Raw genomic sequence first — 20,626 nt, 5'->3', positions numbered from 1 at the left:
AACACAAATAGAATGGCAGGTTTTGTAAAAAGATAACCAGAGAGAAGAAAGAGTTAGTGAAAACATAAAAACTATGATTAAAATAAAACAGTCAATAAGGCGTTGGAAGGTAAAGGTGAGGACATCTCCCAGAAAGTAGACCTAGAGGGTAAATATGCTACAAAGAAGAGAAAAGCTTGCATTCTAAGAGACATGACAACTTAATAAGAAAGAGATAACAGAGAAACACAAAATTACAAAAGAAAAAAAATCAAGAAAATGTCTTAGCACCATAAGCTTTTACTGATGAAAAGAATCCCATACAGTTTCAAGTGTAAGAACAATTTAAAGAAGAAGAAAGCCCTCGCCAAAGTATATCATCTTGAAATTTCAAAACACAGGAACAAAAAAAAATGCAAATATTTCCAGAAAAATAAAATACTCCAAAAATCAGGTTATAGTGACACTCGATTTCTTAAAATCAACCCTGAATCTTAAAAGATGTAGAGGAGAAATGCATTCAAATTCTGAAGGAATATAATCTCCAATCTAGGATTCTCTACCTGGTCAAGCTATCGGAACAGTTGAAAACAGAACAAAGAGAGTTTATTGAGAACGTTCTCAAAAAAAAAAAAAAAAAAAAGTTTAAACCAAGACGGAACAGATATGGAAATAAGAAGCAGAGGCTCCAATAAAAGAGAGGACAAAAGGAATCCCAGATTGATGGCGACAGGTGATCTAGGATACAGGAGCACAGCTGGCTAGCACACCTGACACCTGAAGAGGGACAAACACAGCTGGAATAAAAGGCTGCAAAAAGGCATGGTGCCCTCAAGAAGATGAGATTGACAGACTGATTGAGATGCTTGAAAGTATTGTAAAGCCAAATAATTCATAGGAAACAAAGCAAGTGAATAAAGACAACTAATAACAACAACAAAAAAGGCATGAAGGGGGATGTCAAGGCATCTCAGAGCTCAGCTATGAGCAGTATTTCTATAACCACAGCAGTATAAATGCTGAATATAAGTTAACCCCTCTGTCTATATATTCCTTTAAAAAATTAAAGGAATGAAAGCTCAAAGGATGAAAAAACAATCAGTGACATTCATGATTTAGATAAAATCTGCATTCATTCCCGATGAAAAAATTTAGAAAAAGTGAGTGCTTCGTAAACAATACTTACTATCACAGCAGGTTTAAGCTTAATTCTACAAGTTCAAATAAATTCAATCAAATAAGATCATGAAAAAAATATATAGATTGAAATTAGCAAGTAAAATTCTTCTACTAAGAAAAGCAGAGATATTTAACTAAGAAAATATTGGATCAAAAAATAATTTAACGAAATGGTTGGTCACAACTTAAAAAAATTAATTTCCTTGTATATCAATACCCACCAATTAAAATATAAAAGAAGGAAAATTCCATTCACGGCACTACGAAATCACAAAAAAACACGAAAGAGCAGCCTTGACGTGAAATATGTTCAAATTTAATGAGAATCTGCGAGAAAACTGCAGTAAGCGGAGAGACACTAGTCCTAGATGAGAAGGCTGGATGTTATAAATCTTTTCCACGTGCAGACGATGTTTCTATCTATACATATTTCACAACAGGAGCACTCTCATAGCTAATGATAAAGGGACTTGCTTTGATAGTAAAACTTAGTCTAAAACTATAGTTTACAAAAACGGGGGAGACTCTTGAGCCAGAAAATACAAAGAAGTTCAAAATTAAAAGCACATAAACATGGAGTTCCCGTCCTGGCTCAGGGTTTAACGAATCCGACTAGGAACCACGAGGTTTCGGGTTCCATCCCTGGCCTTGCTCAGTGGGTTAAGGATCCAGCCTTGCTGTGAGCTGTGCTGTAGCTCACACATGCGGCTTGGATCCCGCGTTGCTGTGGCTCTGGAGTAGGCCGGCGGCTGCAGGTCCGATTGGACCCCTAGCCTGGGAACCTCTATATGCCATGGAAGTGGCCCTAGAAAAAGGCAAAAGACACACACACACAAAAAAAGCACATAAACATATCAAGTTTACATAAACATACTCGAGTGATAATTGAGTCATTTCAAAACAATAAAGATAGACTTTTCAATAAAGTACTGGAATAAGTGGATAACCTTTTTTTAAAATTCAAATTCAAATCCTATCTCACTCTTTTATCCCCAAATAGATACCGATCTACAAGGATTTAAGTAAAAACAAACCAAACCAGCAAAGAACTAGAATTGTTATCTTAGGTACTACTGCTACTTAGATGAGGAAGGCATTTGCTATGCAACCCTGGCCTCTACTCTAGGGGTCATAAGTCAGTCCTAGCAGTTAGAGATCAAGCCACTGGAACAACTAGAAAGGAAAAACTAACTAAAATCATCTCACTTCCAATCATCCAGTGGAGTCTGGGAATTCAGACTGCCGGTAACGTCACTTGCTGCCCTGTGGGTGGTAAACAAAAAACGTGGTCTATGTTTAGTTTGTTTTGGGGGCTTTTTAGAAGTATTTAGAACTGGATTATCTGTTTTAAGTCCGAAGGCATGTCCAGAGTTCCAGCTGCAAGGTTGGGGGGATGCACTATTCCACGAGGTTGTCGGCTGTGCTGTAGCAGCGCAGGCGCTGTTATCAGGACAGCTCACAGACCACGTGTCCACCCTTCCTCGCTGTCCTGCAAGAGGTTTACGAGTGTGTCCAGGGTGATTCAGCCAGGTCGGATGCAGAGGAAAGCTGGACCAAAGCAACGCTTGTGAATTTAGTGTGAGTGCAGTGAAGCCTGAAAGGAGTGAAGGCGATGTCTCTTCCCTCTCAGGGGACATGGATGCCTGCGTGGTACCCGATCAGCATCTCAGCTTTTCCAGAAAAGAGAAGGAAAAGGGACCAAGAAGAAGGAGGTAGGAATGGTGGGATCGAGGAAGGAGGAGGCCTGAGAGAGAGAAGTCGAGCTGACAGCCTTCCTTGGCCCTGTCTGCGATGCAACGGATTGAAACCCTGCAGAATGCCCAGTGGTGAATGCTGATGTGGCAGGGAGGCCAGGGAGCAGCAATGGCTTGTCCCCAGGTAGAAAACATGAAATCCTAAGCCCCAGGGCCTCACAATGGGACTGAGTTCGGGGGAGGGGCCTTGAGCGAGGTAATTACGGTTGAATGAAGCCACCGAGTGGAGCAAAACCACTGCTGCCCTTATAAGCAGACAGACAGACACCAGGGCTGTGCGCACACAGAGAACAGGCAGCGTGAGGAGCCCAGGAGAGAGGCCTCCAGAGAATCCAAGCTGCTGACACCCTGAACTTGGACTTCTCATCTTCAGAACCATGAGAAAATGAATGTTTACTTCTTAAGCCACCTATAAAGAGGTGGCTTAAATAATAACATAAAGGTTATTTCGCTATGGCAGCCCTGGCAAACTATTGTATATATAAAAGTGTAATATTAAACACATACACTTACACACACACACACAAACACACACATGCTGTTGTTATGCAACCCATGCTGTCGGCCACGGCAAAAAGAAAAAAAAAAACAACCGCAAGAAAAAAAGCATTTGTTTCAAGGGATTTGTTGTTCAATGACAAAAACAAAACAGAAAATCTGCAAAGCGTTTGGCATAAAAGAAAGTAGATGAAAAACGGAATTTTCTACCAATTTTGTGGTAGGCATGGTACACAAATATCAGCTATGCACCATCTAGTCACGAACTTGCGGGGTGGGAGACGGCAAATCAGGCTGTTCCAGAGTCCATGAGGCCATGATGTTATATCCTTGTCTTCTGGACATCTCAAGGTCAAAATTTCAACACAGGCCATAATAATAGCAGCAAAAATGTACTGAGTATTTGCTGTGTTCTAGCTGTGGTTTATCTCATTTGCCCTCTCCTTTACCATTGAGGTAAGTTATCTCAATCTATTACTATTTCACTTCAAGTATCAGCAAGCTAATATTTAACAAAGATAAATAACTTGTCCAACTGCACATAGCCAGTCAGTGGTAAAACCATTTAGGCCAGCTGAGCCCTGCTCCTGAGCTCAAGCTGTTAAAGCACTGTGCCCCTAGCCTCTTACCCATTGAGACGGGGGTTTATACATGAAAATATATAACAAACAGAATAAACATCGTTTTATGCAGTTAAGATACAACGGCAATACTCTGGAGAGCTAAAGCAGTACGTAATAGCTTCAGTTACTATTTTAATAAATCTCCAAGATTATGCTTTTATTCCACCCACATGACTAGTTAGATGTTCCATTAATCTAAAAGTGATATGATTTGTGTCCATTCATAGGGTCCTATCTGTGTAGATTGTATGATCAATTCAACAGTGGGAAATATAGTGGCTACTTTCACTTTTAAGTCAACAAAACATCCTTCAAATCATTTTTTTCCTCATGTTGCTTCAGTTAGAGGATTGTGAAAATTCATCTTATAAATGACAGGTGAAATGCAAGTACAGGTAGCCAGCATAATTCTATTTCCTGTGAGGAACCAAAAAGTTTGAGAATCAGCATAAAAAATAACAACTTTTGAGGTTGGGGCTTTGGCCATAGGTATACCAGGTAAGTGTCCATACTCTTTGTTTTTTGTTTTTGATTTTTTGTTTGTTTGTTTTTTAGGACCTCACCTGCGGCATAGGGAGGTTTCCAGGCTAATGGTTGAGTTGGCTCTACAGCTACTGGCCTACACCACAGGCACAGCAACGCCGGATCCGAGCCACATCTGCAACCTACACGACAGCTCACGGCCATGTCAGACCCCAGCCCACTGCAGTGCCCACACTCTTCTCAAAGCCTGAGCTGCCAAGGGTGATCATCGGCCCCACCACACCTGGCATTTTTTTGATTATTACTGTTTCCATAAATGCTAAAGAGGGGTTGGGAGGAAACAAGCCCTGGCAGTCCGAAGATGGCGCTCACTTCAAACTCAGACAAGGGCGCATCCTTCTGCCTCTCGGCCTCAGCTTCGCCGCCTGTACAGTGAGCTCTCTTCAGAGAGCTCGCCAGCCAATGCACGTACAACCAAAGGTGAAACCCAGGGTGACAGGACATTTCACCAGAGGGGCAGTCAGCTCTCAATCCCAGGACTGAGCTGAGAATCGTCCTGTCCTCCTCGTGTGAGTCTGGAGACCTGATCGCACTTGACACTCACGGGGAGCTGGAGCACCTCGGGAGGCAGGGCACGTGGGGAATATGACGCCCTTGCTGAGGAAGGGACACAGAGAGCACAGAACCCACACGATGCTGGGACAGCCCCCTGACCAAGCGGTGATGAGGGCTCGGGGGACGTTTCACGGACAGCAAAGGAGCTTAGACAACTTACTCTGATTTTAATACTAGAAGCTCCTATTTGACCCTTCACACAGCTCAAGAGATAAGCTATACATTTGAACTTGTTATTTAAAGGTCTTTGGACAAAAATCAAATAGCAGCCCATTCTATATATTAAAGAAAATATGGTACTAACATAGAACAGACTTAGAAAAAAAAAACACGTCAAATTTACAGAGACCTCAGCCGGGCTTGCATATTTCAATGTCTGGGAAAGGAAGAAATGGCCCCCCATACCCTCTTCAGTGAACACTATACCTTAATTAAGAAAGTGCTTAAGGACATACCTCTGCTAGGGGATGATCAGAGTTATTCTAATACCAGCTTGTAAGGAAAAACACAGATTGCCCAAGATGAGGCAATTATGCTGGCACATCAGTACAGGAGCACAGAGCACTGCTTAATGGCACAGGATAAAGGCCCGGCAAGAAATAATCAATCACACTGCCTACTATGCATGAGAAGTCAGCAGTTTTTTACATACTAAAAACATCTTCCACTAAAAAAACCACATTCTCAGCTCCGAAATAATGGCATTATTGCAACAATGTTTTTATGTATGTTCGCAAATGTATATGTGTAGATAGATATACAGATAATTTTTTTTCAAAACTGGGAGTACAAGAATAAAAATAACTTGAAATAAGATTACAGAAGGATTTCCTCCATTGTTTCTCTAACCAGACTAGTACTGTTAAATTGCCATTTAAAGCAGAAATAAATATCCGAGTAATTTCTAGTTGGTGAGGTTATGATTTAAATTGCTCTAATTTGTGATCCATATTCATCTAAAGGAAGATAAGGCTTTTATCAGCAATAAATGAGCCCTATATATTTTTTTTATATTGGTATTGCAGTGGTTTAAATGAAGCAGAGGAATCTGTATATAAATTCCTGTACCCATAGTAGTTAGCAATTTGATGGTGTTACGATACTTAACAGTTATTGCTCACATGAATTCTCCGATAGTGATCATTTATGGCAGGAGGAAGCTAAGACCAAAAAAAAAAAAAACTGTCCCACTAGCACATATTAAAAGAGAGTTGGGGGAATCAGATCAGGGTGGTGGAGGAATATGATGGGGAGCTCACTTTCTCTCACAAATATATTAAAAAAAAAATCAATCTAGGGATTTCCCAATGTGGCTCAGTGGTAACAAACCCAGACTAGCATCCATGAGGATGTAGGTTTGATCTATGGCCTCGCTCCGTGGGTTAAGGATCTGGCATTGTCATGAGCTGTGGTGTATGCAGGCTGTAGACGTGACTCGGATCCCGCATGGCTGTGGCTGAGGCTGTGGCTGTGGCTGTGACGTAGGCCGGCAGCTACAGCTTTGATTAGACCCTTAGCCTGGGAACCTCCATATGCCGCAGGCGCAATCCTGAAAGGACAAAAATAAATATGTAAATAAATCTATGTGCAGAAGGATTCTGGCAGATGTACTAAATACTGGCGGGAGAACTCAGACTTCCAAAAGGGCAAGAAACTCTCCACATAACTGAGTAGGACAAAATGGGGAAAAAGAAAGAGAGAGAAGAAAGAAAAAAATCAGGATGAGACCAGCACCCCTGGAGGGAGATGCCAAAGAGGAAAGGAATCTAGGCACTGGGAGGCCCGGCGACTGGTGGGCAGATTAGCTGGGCCAGAAGGGGAGCTTCAAAGCCTTGGGGCAGCAGGTGTGCGGAAGGCAAAATGGAAAGAGAGCTACACAGACGGCTGGTGCCAACGCCCAATGCCCCACGGCCTGAGACCCTCATCTGCTGGGGCAGGCAGGGTCTGGGTGCTGAGGCTCAGGCTCGGAGGTCAGACCTGGGGAGTGTGTTAGGGTTGACGTGTGGAAACATCCCCAGGGACTAGAGAGTGGTGTGCCACAGCCACGGGTGTGCTGGAGGAGCCTGGGCCCGCCAGGGGAGCAAGGCACCATTGCTGGGGAATGCAAGAGGATGGTGGGCAGGGCCTCCCAGTGCCTAGATTCCTTTCCTCTTTGGCATCTCCCTCCAGGGGTGCTGGTCTCATCCTTCTTTTTCCATGTGCATGGGCTCCCAGGCAGCAGGGCACCTCCTGGCACAGGCTATGGGCGTGGGCACAAGCCACAGCAGCCATCTCAAGACTCCAGAAGTAGATGCAGCTTGCTGATGCAGAGGGTCCTGTGACAGGACACCACCTGTCACCACCACCTCCCTGGGGCCACTCTACAGAGGTGTTTTTCATAGAACTATAAGAAAATGTTTTTAAATTTTATAGAAATACAAAAAAAAAAAATCCAAATAGCCAAATCAATCCTGATTTCTCCCCCAAGTGGAGGAATCAGGCTTCCAGACTTCAGACTATTACAAACCTACAGTCATCAAAAGAGGGTAGGAATTGCACAAGAACAGACATATAGATCAATGGAACAGGAGAGAAAGCTTAGAAATAAACCCGAGCAGATATGGTCAACTAACCTATAACATAGGAGGCAACAATATAGAATGGAGGAAAGAGTCTTTTAAATAAGTGGTGCTGGGCTAACTGGACTGCTACATGTAAAAGAATAAAATTAGAATACTCTCTAACACCATACACAATAATAAATTCAAAATAGATTAAAGCCTTAAATTTAAGACTGGATATTATAAAATTTGTCGAGGAAAACACATGCAAAACATTCTCTGACATAAACTGCACAGTATCTTCCCAGAGCCATCTCCTAGAGTAATGGAAATAAAAACAAAATAAACAAATGGGATGTAATTAAACTTAAAAGGTTTTGCACAGCAAAGGAAACCATTAAGAAAAATAGAGAGACAGAGACAGAATGGGGGAAAATATTTGCAAATGAAGTGACTGATAAGAATTTAATCTGGGAGTTTCTGCTGTGGCGCAGTGGAATCAAATCTGACTAGTAACCATGAGGTTACAGGTTTGATCCCTGGCTTCACTGAGTGGGGTAAGAATCCAACATTGCCAGGTAGCCATAGCTGCAATTCAACCCCTAGCCTGGAAACCTCCATACGCTGCAGCTGTGATCCTAAAAAGAAAAAAAAAAAAAGTTTAATCTCCAAAAATATGTCAAAAACTCATGAAGATCAATGTCAAAAAAACAACCAAATTAAAAGTGGGTAGAAGATCAAAACAGACATTTCTCCAAAGACAGACACATGGCCAAAAAACACATGAATAGATGCTCAGCATCACTAATTACTGGAGAAATGCAAAACAAAACTACTATGAGGTACCACCTTACAAAACAGCAGCCAGATGGCCATCATCAAACAAATCTACAATGACTGCTGGAGAGGGTGTGGAGAAAAGGAAACCTCCTACACTGCTGGTGGAAATGTAAATTGATACAACCACTAAGAAACACAGTGTGTAGGTGCCGCATAAATCTACAAACAGAACTAACACATGATCCAACAATCCCATGCCTTGTCCTATATCCACAGAAAACCGTAATTGGAAAAGATACATGGACCCCAATGTTCACTGCAGCACTATTCACAATAGCCAAGAGCTGGAAACAACCTTAACACCCAAGGACAGATGAACGGATTAAGTAGATGAAGTACCTATATTCAATTGAATACTACTTGCCACTAAAGAGACTGAAATAATGCCATTTGCAGCAACATGGATGGACCTAGAGATTATACACCAAGTGAAGTCAGTAAGAAAAAGAAAGACAAATACTGTATGATATCACTTATATGTGAAATCTAAATAATGGCACGAATGAACCTTTGTACAGAACAGAAACAAACTCACAGACATAGAGAACAGACTTGCGATTGACAAGGGGGAGAGGGAGGGAGAAGCAGGGGCTGGGAGCTTGGGGTTTGTAGATGCAAACTATTACATTTAGAAATAATGGATAAGCAATGAGGTCCCACTGTACAGCACAGGGAACTACATCTGATCTTTCTGGATAGATCACGATTGAAAAGGATATTAAGTAAAACCGTGCACTTTGCCAGAGAGCTAAAATTGGCACAACACTGCAAATAGACTATACTTTAAAAAAGTTTTTACACCAGAGTGGGCTCCAAAAATGCTGGTCTGAAATGTGGAGAGAAAGCCTTTGTCTTAGAAGAGTTTTTCTAATGATTATTACTTAAGTACCTAAACACCACATGATATCCTGATACGAAATTTGAAAAACACAGGAATAGGGAACAAATAAGCACTGTCTATAACCCCCTATCTAGACGTAACAACTGTTGACCTCTCCAAAAATTCCAGCCTTTTCATTCATGCTATTATTCCATTATTCTTTGTATATTCTTTCTGCTAGGAAAGCGGGGCTTTGGTGTATTTCTATCCAACGGAACTTCCTGCAGTCTTGTAAATGTCCTATATCTGTGCTGTCTGAAACAGAAGAAGCTGGGTAAAATAAAAAGAAGCTGATAAATTCTTGAAATGTTGCTAATGCTGCTGAGAAATTACATTTATGATTTAATTTAATTTATATAAACTGAAGCTTAGAAGCCGTCAGTACTTAGTAATGACCATTTTGAGCAGGTACAAGATCAATTTCACACATTTACGATGACCTGCTTTTGTTCTCTCCTTTTCTTGTTTGTTTTTTGGAATTCTGCAGTTTCACTATAAACTGTCTTCTTACCTGTGAGGCGTGAGAAGCATAGTGTTTTTCAGCCTAAGGAGTCATCTTTTTATTAATACTGGAAACGTCTGAGGTATAAGATGGTGCCTTTAGTCCACTGTCTCTGTTCCAGAGTTCACAAATCTGATTAAACACACGTTGGATATTCTTTCTAGCCCTCGCTTAAATTCTCCTTCACACATTTTCCATAAGCTCTGTTATTATTTGTCTTCAACACAACACCTAGGTTTTTTTTTTTATTTTTTATCTCAATGACCATCTTTTTCAACCTGAGAGGGTTCCCCCCCCCCCAATCCATCCTTTTTTTTTTTTTTCTTTTTCTTTTTATAGTAGCACCTGGGGCATATGGAAATTCTCAGGTTAGGGGTTGAATTGGAGCTGCAACTGCAGCCTACACCACAGCCACTGCATTGCAGGATCTGAGCCACATCTTAACCGACTAAACAAGGCCAGGGATAGAACCTGCACCTTGATGGAGACTGTGTCGGGCTCTTAACCTGCTGAGCCACATCAGAAACTCCCTGGGATCCATCCTTCTTATGACGTCATGTTGCTTCCTTCCTGTCATGCACTATCTTGAGATTTGCAGTTCTATTTTACATTATTAGTATGCCAATCTCCCCTTTGTCATATCCATTAATATTTATCCACAACAGATAATTTTCTGTGAGTTCTGTAATATTGGAAACTCCTTTTCAGTGAGAATTTTTTTTTTTAAATAATGTCCCTTAAAGCCTGGATTTTTAGGGCATCCCTTCAAAGAAGTTTTGTGTTTTCTTCCTCCAGGTGCCCCTGGGGACCGTCAGCTTGGAGCAATCTTGACGTTCATCCTTGAGTATGAAGAGATGTAGGTCCTTGACCCCAGGTAATTCAGTTTAGACTCTCTTACCCATATCAGGTAGAATCTCAGAGTTTCAAAGTTCCAGGGGAGAACTCTCCTTTAAAATTCTGAGCTTCAATAGATATCAACAAATTTTCTTATCATCTATCTATGCCAGTATTTTAGGAATTCACTGGGTCAAGCTCTTCCATGGTGCTGGCTTCATGCAGAGCTTCAGTTCAAGGTTTTCCCTTGTGCAGGGCTGCAGCCCCAGCTCCTACACCTCCAGGGACCTTCAAACCTCATCCTCCAATTCACAGGCAGCCACGTCAGCAGCCCAGGCAATCACTCTGGTTTGTTAGTTCTTTCTTCTTTTATAGAACCAGGATTCCCTTTCTTTCTTGCAGCCTCAGATAAACACTTAGAAAATAACTGTGGTTTAACCTTTAGCTAGCAATAAGAGCATTTGCAGGTCACTCCAATATTTCACCTTAACTGTCACTGAATATTGTTTAGCTGACGTTGTAACTATACTTTATGTCTATCTATTCTGTCGTATGTGATGCTTGTTTCTGCCATTAAATGTTAATGTTTTCATTTATAGAAAAATGTAAACTTTCTAGATTTAATCATATTTTGTATTAAGAAGTTTACATTAATGTTCAGAAATAATGCCCCATTGAATAACGAAGGTCTATATTTACTTTTGCATTATTTCTAATTTTGTACAAGACATATTAAATATTGATCTCAGGAAAATTTGCAATGTTTTCCCAAGTTATTGTAACATGGAATACTTGAAGTTGTGAAGTTTTAGAATGGGAGCTTAAAAGTTAATTACTGTTTCCAGAGAAATTATTTATACAGATGAATCAAAGACCTATACTTTTTTTAAAGTAGAAAGTAAAACTTCAAGTTTTCTAACTGTTTTTGTGGGCGGCCTGTTCACTTGCTTAAGTATAAGCAAAAATGTCTGGGTTTTACCAAATAAAGAAAAAATTCATGACCAGTATATAAATATTCAGACAAGTACTATAACTTAAGCGTATATGTGTCTGAGAAAGATAGAAATCCTGGTATATATTAGCTCTTTCTGAAATGAATATTTACATAAACATTTTGTAAATATAGAAATATATATTTACTATGTAACTATTATTTTGAGGGTCAGAAGTTATCATTGGGATCAAAATGAGAATCCTACCGATTAGCATATGGAAAAGGAAATTGGTCTTAGGAACACGAAAAGATAAGAGAGGTGAAAATGAAAGGAAAAATGTAAACAGTTTTTTGGTTATTTTTTTCACCACGTAAATATTACTTTGTGGATAATAATAAATTGGCAGGACCCACCGAAACTGGGTCTGCCTCCACAAGGCTCATGGAATATTACATTTACAAAGGCGTTCAACCCCTGCCCCCCAGGGCCTTGTTCCAAAGCTGCTTTACACCCCCCTGAGGCATCTCCCAAATGAGCTCATTTCCAGGAGGGACCAGGTCCGTTTGGGCTCCTTAGTCCTCCCGTTGGTCCACTTTCACACTCACAGGCCTAAATTCCATCTCTCAGTTATTTACACGTTGTCAACATGGACTCAAACCCTCTGCCCCTTCCCAGAAGCCTGCCTTCTGCTCGCCACTCAGTCCTCTGAATCTCAGGGCCCGTATCCACTGAATGAAGGTAAGAGCCTCTTCCCAAGGTTGGTAGGTACATTATTGCATGGAATAGAAAATTCCAAGGCCCTGACACAGAGCTGGTAAGCATTTTACCAAGAGCACGGGGCTTTGGCCCGTGGTCTCCTAACTTCTGACCACTGTCATTATATAAGGTGCTTGTGACCCTCCGAACCAAATTATGGTAATCGGGACATAGCTTATCTCAGGTTGGAGGATAAGCATCACAAAAATTAAAAAAGGAAATAAGAAAAGGCAACTGTTCCTGATACTATAACCTCAAAGGAGAGACAGCAGAAACCAGAATAGCATGAATGACTAAATTGATGTGTTTCAATTAAACAGCAAGCAGTAAATGATAAACTGTACAGGCAAAGAGGTATATACCAACGCTCTAAGTAGTTAAAAAAAATCCCATTGTGTTCTAATTACCCATTTAATCCCTTGGATACCAATGTGCAATTAACATTACAAATAATGTTAAGGTTAAAAATATAATGAAGGCAAGTATGATTTTGTTATAATTAAACTAATTACTCAGATATGTAGCCATATAAAGGTCTTACAGACCATTAAGAGGATGTAAATTTATTCTTCCTTTCAAGAGCAGCTATGTGAATATCATTTTCCAATTATTTGACAAAAGATGGAACAGGATTATTGAGAGAATCAGCTTTCCAGGGATGAAATAAAATAAACGTTTGGTTTCTTTTGAAATTCTGATTCTCTCGTCTATATGTACTTACAAATAGAGAAGTTAGGAAAAAAAGAGAAAGAAACACCACAGAATCAGGAAAACCACCTTCCTTCTTGTATGACTGCAGAGAAAAATCAGCAACATAACACTTGAGAGAGCGTCATTCCACATGGTTTCAATTTTGGAGCGTTAAACAGGGTCAACATCTCCACGACCACAAACCTCAAACACTCTCTTGACAAATTCTCTCAATTTTCTGTCCTTGGATACAATGAGTTCCAAATATTGACTTTCTGCCACTAGTCATAGACTCACCGAAGTTCCATTTTACTCTCTGTCTGTAGTCAGCAATGATTATGACAGTTAAGAACCAATGCAGATAGGGGAACAATTAAACATGCAACACTTGGCGTGAGAGCTATGCTTTCAGTTCTCCAGGCGTCTCACTGAAGCTAGAGAAGGACCAGTCCCACCCTGAGGAGGTGCACGCCTGCTGCTGGAAGAGGCAGCTTTTCCAGGAGTGCTCACTGAATCTTCATCCAGTCATCTGAGCTGAATCATTCCTTGTACAGGGATGAGAAAACTAGACTAAAGGGAGATGGGAGAGGCAGGAAAACAGAGCTCTTAAGAAGGGAAAGAGATGGAGTTCCCACTGCGGCTCAGCTGGTTAGGAACCCCACTAGTATCCATGAGGATGTGGGTTCGGTCCCTGGCCTCACTCAGTAGGCTAAGGATCCAGCATTGCCACAAGCTGCTGTGTAGGTCACAGAGGCAGTTTGGATCTGGCATTGCTGTGGCTGTGGTGTAGGCTGGCAGCTGCAGCTCTGATTTGACCCCTAGCCCAGGAACCTCCATATGCTGCAGGTACAACCCTAAAAAAAAAGAAAAAAAAAAGAACTGAAAGGAATAACTAAGCACAATGTCAACTTCGGGATACATTCTAAATCTATCAGAATAAAACGAGAATGTTATAACCTAAAACAAACCAGCAAACAAATCCTAATTCCTACCTCTGAGGGTAATTTGAAAATCAATTGATTATCTTAAAAACCAGGTAAATGAAAAGGAAAAAAAAACAAGCATTTATCTGTCTTTTTTATATGAACTATACTCGTGGACAGTAAATAAAATGTAGTGAAAGCAACTCCTTATCAGATTATTCCAGTTGGTAAATGAAAACAAAACGAAAAGAGTTAAAATATTACCATTCTGCAATCTCCAGTGGATCCATGCATCATCAAGGCATTAGGCATTAAAAGTGCTAATATCGAAAATGAGTGAAGACCAGATACCATATGCCTCTTGAGGAAAAGAACAAAAAACAAAAACACTACCTCCTGCTTACTTGTGCCAAAGGCTAGAACCTGAGCCTGAATACAACGCTGGGTCCAGCTGCAACTTGCAAGAAACAGGACAGAACCTCACATGAGAGCTCGTCGCTTGTGCAATCGGCAAGTCCATGGGCAGCACTCGGCAGGCCCAGTGTTCCAGGACTGGCAGATGATGATGAAGGGAAGAAAGGAATGAAGAGGGACCCACAGATGGAGCATCTGAAAAGTCATTTCAGATTTTGCAAAGGAACAAGGTTAAGCTGCAATGTCCAGGGACACTCCTGGGAGATAAAGCCACACAGGATCTGTTGGATGGAGAGGGTGTGGCTCGGACAGGTCACACAGATGGGCTTCTGAGTTAGCTGCCGAAGTTTCATGTCCTGGCCCGAGTCCTGGTTATAAATATTTTCCTTATAATGATATACTAAGCTACACATTTAAAAAAAAATTCAGGATAGGAATTATCTTTCAAAGGGAGAAGTGACTGATAGGGATTTAAGGGGTAGAGTCTTATGCTGTTTCTTGAGCAAGACATAGACTGTAAAAGTGTTTTTTACATTGTGCAAATTCATTAGGGTGTTCTTTCCTACAAAAAGTTTTTAAAGGAAACATCAATAAAAATTTTTTAAAAGAAACTTAAAAAATACATTAAACCAAGAAACATAAGATTTTGAGTAAGTAGAAGCACCCTTCTATGTAAATTTTGGAAAGAAGAAATCAAAATTATATATGTTATTTACAGAATAATGAAAGCAATAATACCACTTATTAATTTTTTAGGGTCAAGGTAAAGCTGCACGAAGAAGCATATTTATAGACCTAGTGGCTTAATAATTTATTTTAAAAATATTTAAAAATCATTCAAATAAAAATTTAGAAATAAAACAGCAAGACTAGTCAGGTAAAGTACAGTAGAGAGGTTAATAAAGATAACATTTTATAAATTTAGAACCTTAAAAAACATTTGACTTGCTAAATAGATTCAATCTTTCATTCTTGTTCAAGTGAAACAGTCAAAGTCTGGAAAGTACAAAGACCATTTCATAGAAAAAAGTCATAAGCATATAGGTACAGAGAGAGGGAAAATACAAATATTAAGATAATAATTATAACTCCATGTAAATTGTTAAAATTTTAAATTAAGTAAATAGGGTTATAAGAAAATGTAAATAGTAAAAATTACAACAAAAATTAAAAATTGGAATAATTTAATAGCAAGGGTTCAAAATGAGAATTTTTTTCAAAACAAATTTTCATTATGAGTCATAAGTTTAAAAGGTTATATAAAATTGAACAAATAGGAAAGTATTTAAGTCTATGACAAAATAAAAATGTACTGCAGAAAGATAAGAACAGATCAATAATCTAAAGTCTTTCTCTTATCACATAAATGTATCACAGAGATGAAATGCAAAGTGTGAGAAATATAATGTAATACAAATGGAATGTAGCATCTCTGTACATCGACACCTAGTAACTAGCTTATTGTGATCAGGCTGTAAGGACCTAACGCAGTGTTGTAGGTCACGTATACCTCAAACAAAGGGAGAAAACAAATTCATAGAAAAAGAGACGAGATTTGTAGGTTCCAGGGGTGGAGGATGGGTAGCAAGGGGAGGAGGAGAAAAGAGGTCCAGTTATAAGATAACCCAGCACTGGGATGTAATGTGCAGCGTGGTAAACACACCTGCTGTGTGTTCCCTACGAACGCTGGGATGAGGAAACATCCCAGAGTTCCGCACACAAGGAAAATACACTTGTTTTTTCTTTTATGGTGTGTCTATAAAAGCTGATGGATGCTCACTAAACCTGTGCGAATCATTCCATGCTGCAAGTCAAATCACTGTGCTGTTGTTACACTTACGCTATATGTCAATTATATCCTAAAGAAACTGGAAGAAAAAAATGAAAAATTAAAAGAAATCCTATCATGAAGTAAGAAGATGTGCTATCGTTTAACATTGTTTTGATAGCTTTAGGAAAAGTAAAAAAGGAAACTGATTCAAAGGTATTACCGCAGGGGAAAGGAGATCAATATTTCATGAACTACTGGGAAGAGCATGGTTTTCTAGATGGATCCAAACACTTTTCACATTTCAATGAGTGAAAAATATACAAAGTATGGGGGAAAGCAGAGTTCACACATCGGTTCTTTTCAAATTAATCTATAAAGGCAGCCTAAAGCCAATTAAAATTCCAGTGAGAATTGTGTATACAAAGCTTCATATTTTTCCTCTACATCCCAAAGTGACTACTAGATTTTTATTGGCTCCCCTCATTGCTGTGTAACTAGTGTCTAGAATAGAGAAGCACACTCAAAAATAAATATCTCTATGCATCAGAAACAAGAGAATGCAGGAATCGGGATCTAAAGCTCTGAGTTCTGGTCATGAATTACACACAGCAGCTAAGAGTCAGGCTCCTGCAAGGTAATGGGTACTAAATGCACACATATAAGGATGGAGAGCGACCAGAACCAGGCTCCGTGTGTGAGGCTGAGTCCAAGGCAAAGCCCCAGCTTTGCTGAGAGGAGCCACCTGGAGCTCAGGCTACTTGGAACTGCTCATCATCTTTCAGGCTGGGTCACAGAGCGAAACCAGCACCAGGCTACACAGTGACCATACGTGGGCTGTCCCCTTATGGCTGCAGGATGGGAACCCAAAGCTGTCAATATAGGACCTGGCTGCAGACAAGAGATTTAGGGAATAAACAGCAGAAGGAGTGACAAACTGATACACATAAGATGACAGATCGAAAAAGAGAGGAGGGTAAAATCACACAGACTCGCTCAAAAGGTATGCCAGCAAAATCTCAAGCCATAAAAAAAATCCAACGAGAAGCAAGCCCCCCAAAACAAACAATTAGGAGGGAGTTCCCATTGTGGCCCAGGGGGTTAAGAATCCACTAGTATCCATAACGATGGGGGTTCAATTCCTGGCCTCACTCAGTGGGTTAAGGATCTGGTGTTGCCGAAAGCTATGGCACAGGACACATATGAGGCTCAGATCTGGTGTTGCTGTGGCTGTGGTACAGCCCACAGCTGCAGCTCCTATATGACCCCTAGCCTGGGAACTTCCACATGCCACAGGTGCAGCCCTTAAAAGGAAAATAAATAAATAAACGAACATTTATGAGAAGAATTACCTTCTGATGAAGACAAATTCATCGGGATGAGTAAATCTAAAAATAGACATGCAAGGATTCTATAAAGAAAATCGCAGCATCATTAAATGATTTTTTTTTTAAATGAACTGAATAAACGGCTCTTTGCCAGAGTTAAGGATAAGGCCAACAAAATATCATAGAGATGGAAATGTTTTCACATTATAAAATAAAATTTGATTCGTTTCCAATCAAAATTCAACTATTGTGACATTTTTATCCAGGGTGGCAAGACGATTCTACAAATGATACCTCATAAAAGTCCCAAAGTCATCCAGACCATTCTGGAAATGAAAAACTAGCAAGACAGACAGGTAGAGTGAACCCCCGCCCCCCCCCCCACCCCCCGCCCCCCAGGATGCACATCTTGAAGCAAGAGAAAGTACTGCCAAGTCCCAGCCTGGCTGAGAACTCCCGTGCACAACAGAGGGCCTCCAGGTTTCCCAGTGACGCATAAAAAACACTGGGCTGCGAAAATGGCACTAAGCAAACTGGAACTCGGGACAGGAAAACATCAGGTTCTATCCCTACACCGTCCGGTCAGATATCAACTGCATATGTTATGAGTGCAGAAAAGAAGTCTCTGAACAGGAATGAGAATTATTACCTTGGAGAGAGAATTTTCTAAGGTTCAAAAAGCAAGAAAACACAACAGAGAAAAAGAATAAACCGATATCAAAACTGAGAATTGCTACATAGGCAAACTTTTTTTTATTGGAGTCTAGTTGATTTATAGTGTTATGTCAGTTTCTCCTGTGCAGCCTAGTGACCCCGTCACACATATGTACACATATTCTTTTTCTCCTACCCTCCTCCATCATGTTCTACCCCAAGAGACTGGACAGAGTTCCCTGTGCTGTACAGCAGGACCTCATTGCTTCTCCACTCTAAATGTCACAGCTTGCGTCTACCAAGCCCACACTCCCAGCCCATCCCACTTCCTTCCCTTCCCTCCAGGAACCTCCAGTCTGCTCTCCATGCCTGTGGTCTGTTTCGGTTTTGTAGACAGCCTCACTTGTGCCATATTTTAGATTTCACGTATAAGTGATATGATATGGTATGTGTCTTTCTCTTTGTGGTTGACTTTACTTAGTATGAGAATCCCTAGTTGAATCACACACAAACTTTTAAAACAATGTTAAAATACCACTGAAAGATAATAATTAAAACAGGTAACGTGTGCAAAGGAGTAGCTGTCAGTTGAATATACTAGAAACCCTTACATAATAAAAAAAAAGACAACCTTACATCAAAAGGGACAATGGACTTGAGAGGAAAACTGGCAGAAATAAGTCCTAGGCAACACAGAAATGTGGAGAAAGCCCTCGGTCAAATTCATGAGTAATTAAGGAAATGCAAATTAATCTAAGAGTGGAATTGCATATGCCCACCAAGCTTGTGAAAAATGAAATATTTTAGTAACTATTGTTGAAAAGGATGATGACATGTTCAGGAGCAAGTATAAATGAAGCACACAAAACGAACCTCATAATCTCGCCTGATTTTAAAATATACATCTCTCCACACAAACATCCTTCGATCACCTTACACCTCACATGCACAGAGGCAGAGAAGAGATTAAATTAGATATATCCACGTAGATGTCTATGAAACCAGTAGGAGACATACAAATGTTAACACAGGATTTTAGGATTAAAGGAAACGTTTTTGTCTTCTTGGTGCATGGCACATCATAGATAAACAACGACTATTTGTCAGGGCCAAGAATTAGCTAATTAATGGATGATTCTGATATTTTTGAACATGTTTCAACTACTGTATTCAAAACTGTGTACAAACATCTCAAGCACATTATCCCCAAGTCTACTTAGGAATAACTCGTCGATGCCCAGGAGACAGACTATGAAATCAAGTGCAATACTGAGACCTTGGCGGCATTCATGTAATGACCTTTCTGAAGGTCATTACATAAAAAGCTACAAGGCATGCAGCTTTCTTTTTGTCAGGTCAACAACAGACTTCTGAAATCTGTCACCGAATTACAGTGAATTCCCTATGGTAGGAAAATGCAAAGAGGATATATGCCAGGATGTCATGACCCAGCACGGAAAACAACACCAGTGGGTACAGAGTGGGTGAGGGGGCAACTACAGGACTCGGAGGGACCCTCATGGCTTTGCAGAAGGAGCTGGGAAATGGCCGTGCTGCCTGAGAGACGAGCTCTGGGTGGCAGAACAAGTGACACCAATCCGGCCACTTCTGGCCACCCTCACTTTGGCAAAGGCTTTTGAAGCTCCACTCAATGGCCAAGCAGGAAGAACCAGCCCCTGGCCACTCGTGCTCACTGCGCTCCCCCCGAAAGGGGTCAGCCCTGGGCTGCTGTTTGCCAGCATCTCCTCCACCCTTTAGCCAGACACGTTAAGCTCATGTCATTCGCATTTGGAGGCTCTTTCCCCTTCTGAAGAGTGAAAACTGGAAGGTAAATGTGGAGGGAAAATGACATCCCCGCCCTTTGTCTAGTCCACAGGGGTGAGGGGAGGCTGCGAGTTCTCTGGGCTTGAGGGTTATCTCGAGAGGCAGCAAAAATAATGAAACCTGGGCTTTACCCCATCGGAGTCCTGACGACTGCGTGTCCTGAGGTCGGCCGGAGGTCCCCGTTCAGCATTCGGAAAGTGGTGGTCTTTCCAGCGCCGTTCACCCCTAGGAGCCCAAAGCACTGAGCAGAGAAAACAAGTCAAAGCACAACATCAACATGACCTCGAAAGAGCGCTCGCTTTCAGCCGCCTCTGCGTTGATTCTTCGGTCTGTGTTATCTGTAGACTTTCACAATCATAAAATGTGTGTAAAGCACTCGAGGGATCCCTCGGTACTTTTGAAATCACCATGGCCTTTGAGTAGCGTAACAGGATCAGCATCAGTTCCCAGACAAGGAAGCAGATTCATGTCCGGGAAAACTCAAGATGATGAGAAGTAAATGCCAAATCCTGCCGAGCCTTCCTGTCCTGTCTGCGGCCGTCCAACAAGTTCCTAACTGTGTCCCTTTGGCAAAAGCGTTTTTGAGAAGTCCTGCCACCATCAGCAT

The 20,626-nt window shown here is 40.8% G+C and overlaps 1 protein-coding gene across 1 annotated transcript in view; it reads right to left on the bottom strand.

Annotated features, from left to right (window-relative positions):
• Positions 1-20,626, bottom strand: part of LOC125111183 (ATP-binding cassette sub-family A member 13-like) — a 281,764-nt gene that overhangs the window by 50,229 nt on the left and 210,909 nt on the right. The window contains 1 exon segment of the mRNA XM_047753036.1: positions 20,151-20,260. Within this exon segment, the coding sequence (XP_047608992.1) occupies positions 20,151-20,260 (110 nt within the window).

Source organism: Phacochoerus africanus, chromosome 11 (genome assembly GCF_016906955.1).
Source record: "Phacochoerus africanus isolate WHEZ1 chromosome 11, ROS_Pafr_v1, whole genome shotgun sequence".
Classification (NCBI taxonomy): domain Eukaryota; kingdom Metazoa; phylum Chordata; class Mammalia; order Artiodactyla; family Suidae; genus Phacochoerus; species Phacochoerus africanus.
This window is presented reverse-complemented; position numbering and strand designations above follow the sequence as displayed.